Source organism: Histoplasma capsulatum, genomic scaffold, assembly GCF_000149585.1.
Source record: "Histoplasma capsulatum NAm1 scaffold_1 genomic scaffold, whole genome shotgun sequence".
Taxonomy (NCBI): Eukaryota; Fungi; Ascomycota; class Eurotiomycetes; order Onygenales; family Ajellomycetaceae; genus Histoplasma; species Histoplasma mississippiense.
Window position 1 is genome coordinate 3,635,442 of NW_001813982.1, and position 1,700 is coordinate 3,637,141.

The window sequence follows — 1,700 nt, forward strand, 5'->3', positions numbered from 1 at the left end:
AAAAATATATATAGAAATGAGAGCATGAGAAGAGAGAAGACATTACAACAATGATACGTAGAGTAAGTAAATGTCATAGAATTGAAAAGGCGCAGATCCTTAACATGGAGTCGACCAGGAATTTCCTCTTAGCATGCGCATCCCATCGTTGCTCACAGGCTGTGTAGGGTTGATATTAACATCAATCACTTCACAGAAGAATGAGTTAGTAAATAGTTCCCCATTAAACGGTTTTACCAAGAGGGTAACGAATGAGCAACATAACCAAAACCAAAAAAAAAAAAAAAAAAAAAAAAAAAACACGCACTTTGGTTAGTACCTCTCCCCGACTCATCGTCCATGCCCGGCAGAGCCTGAGCTATCCTTCGAAATAGCTGCTTGACATTGTGCCCAACCTTCGCGCTCGTCTCGATGAACATGAGTCCATGCTTCTTAGCCTCCTCCTCCCCCTGCGCTGTCGTTACTTCTCGCCTATCGTTCAGATCGGTCTTGTTCCCCACAAGTACGATGATCACGTCATTACCCCGTTCGCCGCGCACATCGTCGACCCATTTGCGTGTGTTTTGGAATGATTTGGCGTTCGAGATGTCGTAGACGACGACTGCTACGCTCGAATCGCGGATGTAGGAGGGGATTAAAGAGCGGAATCGCTCTTGGCCGGCAGTATCCCATAGCTGGAGACGGACCGTTCGGTCTTCAAGGTACATTGTCTACAGTCCACAGGAGAGTCAGTCGCGGCTCACTCCCATAATAAACGGTAACCGTGGCGGTCTATTGGAGGAAGGCTGTGATCCTACTTTTGACAGGAAGTCGATGCCAATTGTAGCCTGATACATATTGTCGAATGAATCGTACATGAATCTGGTGATCAGGGAGGTCTTTCCAACTGCGTCCGTTATACCGAGAATTTAAACCAGGTGTCAGTAAATTGAAACCTGTCGCGGATTGACAACGGTTTTACCCACCACTTTGTTCTCCAAGGAAAACCAATCTAAAATGACCCAATCAGTATGGCGTTTCTTGAATCAACAAGGGATGTAGGTTTTAGATTGCGCGTGGTGAACACAAGGGACGTACTTGAACTTCTTAAGAGGGTTTGAGTACGATTCTGTGGCTGATTGTGAAGCCATGGCGGAGGTTGCTTATTATGCTGTTATTGTCGGGGGTGTTAGGACAACTCGTGGTTAGATCTCTCAAGCGTTAGAAGGAGTTTGCAGAGTTGATCCCAAGGCAGATGGATTTCGAGGTCGCAGGAGCCAGGAGATCGTCAACAGCTGGGTATGTATGCTGCGCCTGCGTGCCTGAGAATATGCACTAACAGTCGTAGCAGCCGTTGAAAATCAATCGGAAGAATTCAAAGACAAGGACAAGAATAGGTGTCTTTGCCTTCCAGAGCGCCGGGATATTATCCTCTTGTTGGTTATCTGGCTGGTTCAGTTGGGGCAACCTTGCGAAAATGGCTGGTTCCGCGCGGTTAAATATCTTAGTAAGGGAAAGCTTCCTTTAGCCGCAGACCTCACCCCCAAAGCTCATAGCCTGAGGTGCGTATACACTTCCTGTAGCATTGTCCTGCACCACCTCCTCTCCTCACTGTCGTATTACTTTCCGCCTTTGCTAAGTGCTGGTTCCAGCAAGCATACTCGGCCGCTGCCCCCGCATCCGCTATCCCCTCCAACCTGCCACCTTACGCCGTGTTGGAA

General features: G+C 47.8%; 1 protein-coding gene across 1 annotated transcript; it reads right to left on the minus strand.

Moving 5' to 3' along the window:
- Positions 1-73: 73 nt before the first annotated feature.
- HCAG_01041 (GTP-binding protein ryh1) lies at positions 74-1,130 on the minus strand (the record flags this gene model as incomplete). The annotated part of the gene is made up of 5 exons (XM_001543945.1): positions 74-159; positions 320-710; positions 744-886; positions 966-991; positions 1,078-1,130. The coding sequence occupies 5 exons, from the start codon at positions 1,128-1,130 to the stop codon at positions 74-76; spliced, it is 699 nt and encodes a 232-aa protein (XP_001543995.1).
- Positions 1,131-1,700: the final 570 nt, after the last annotated feature.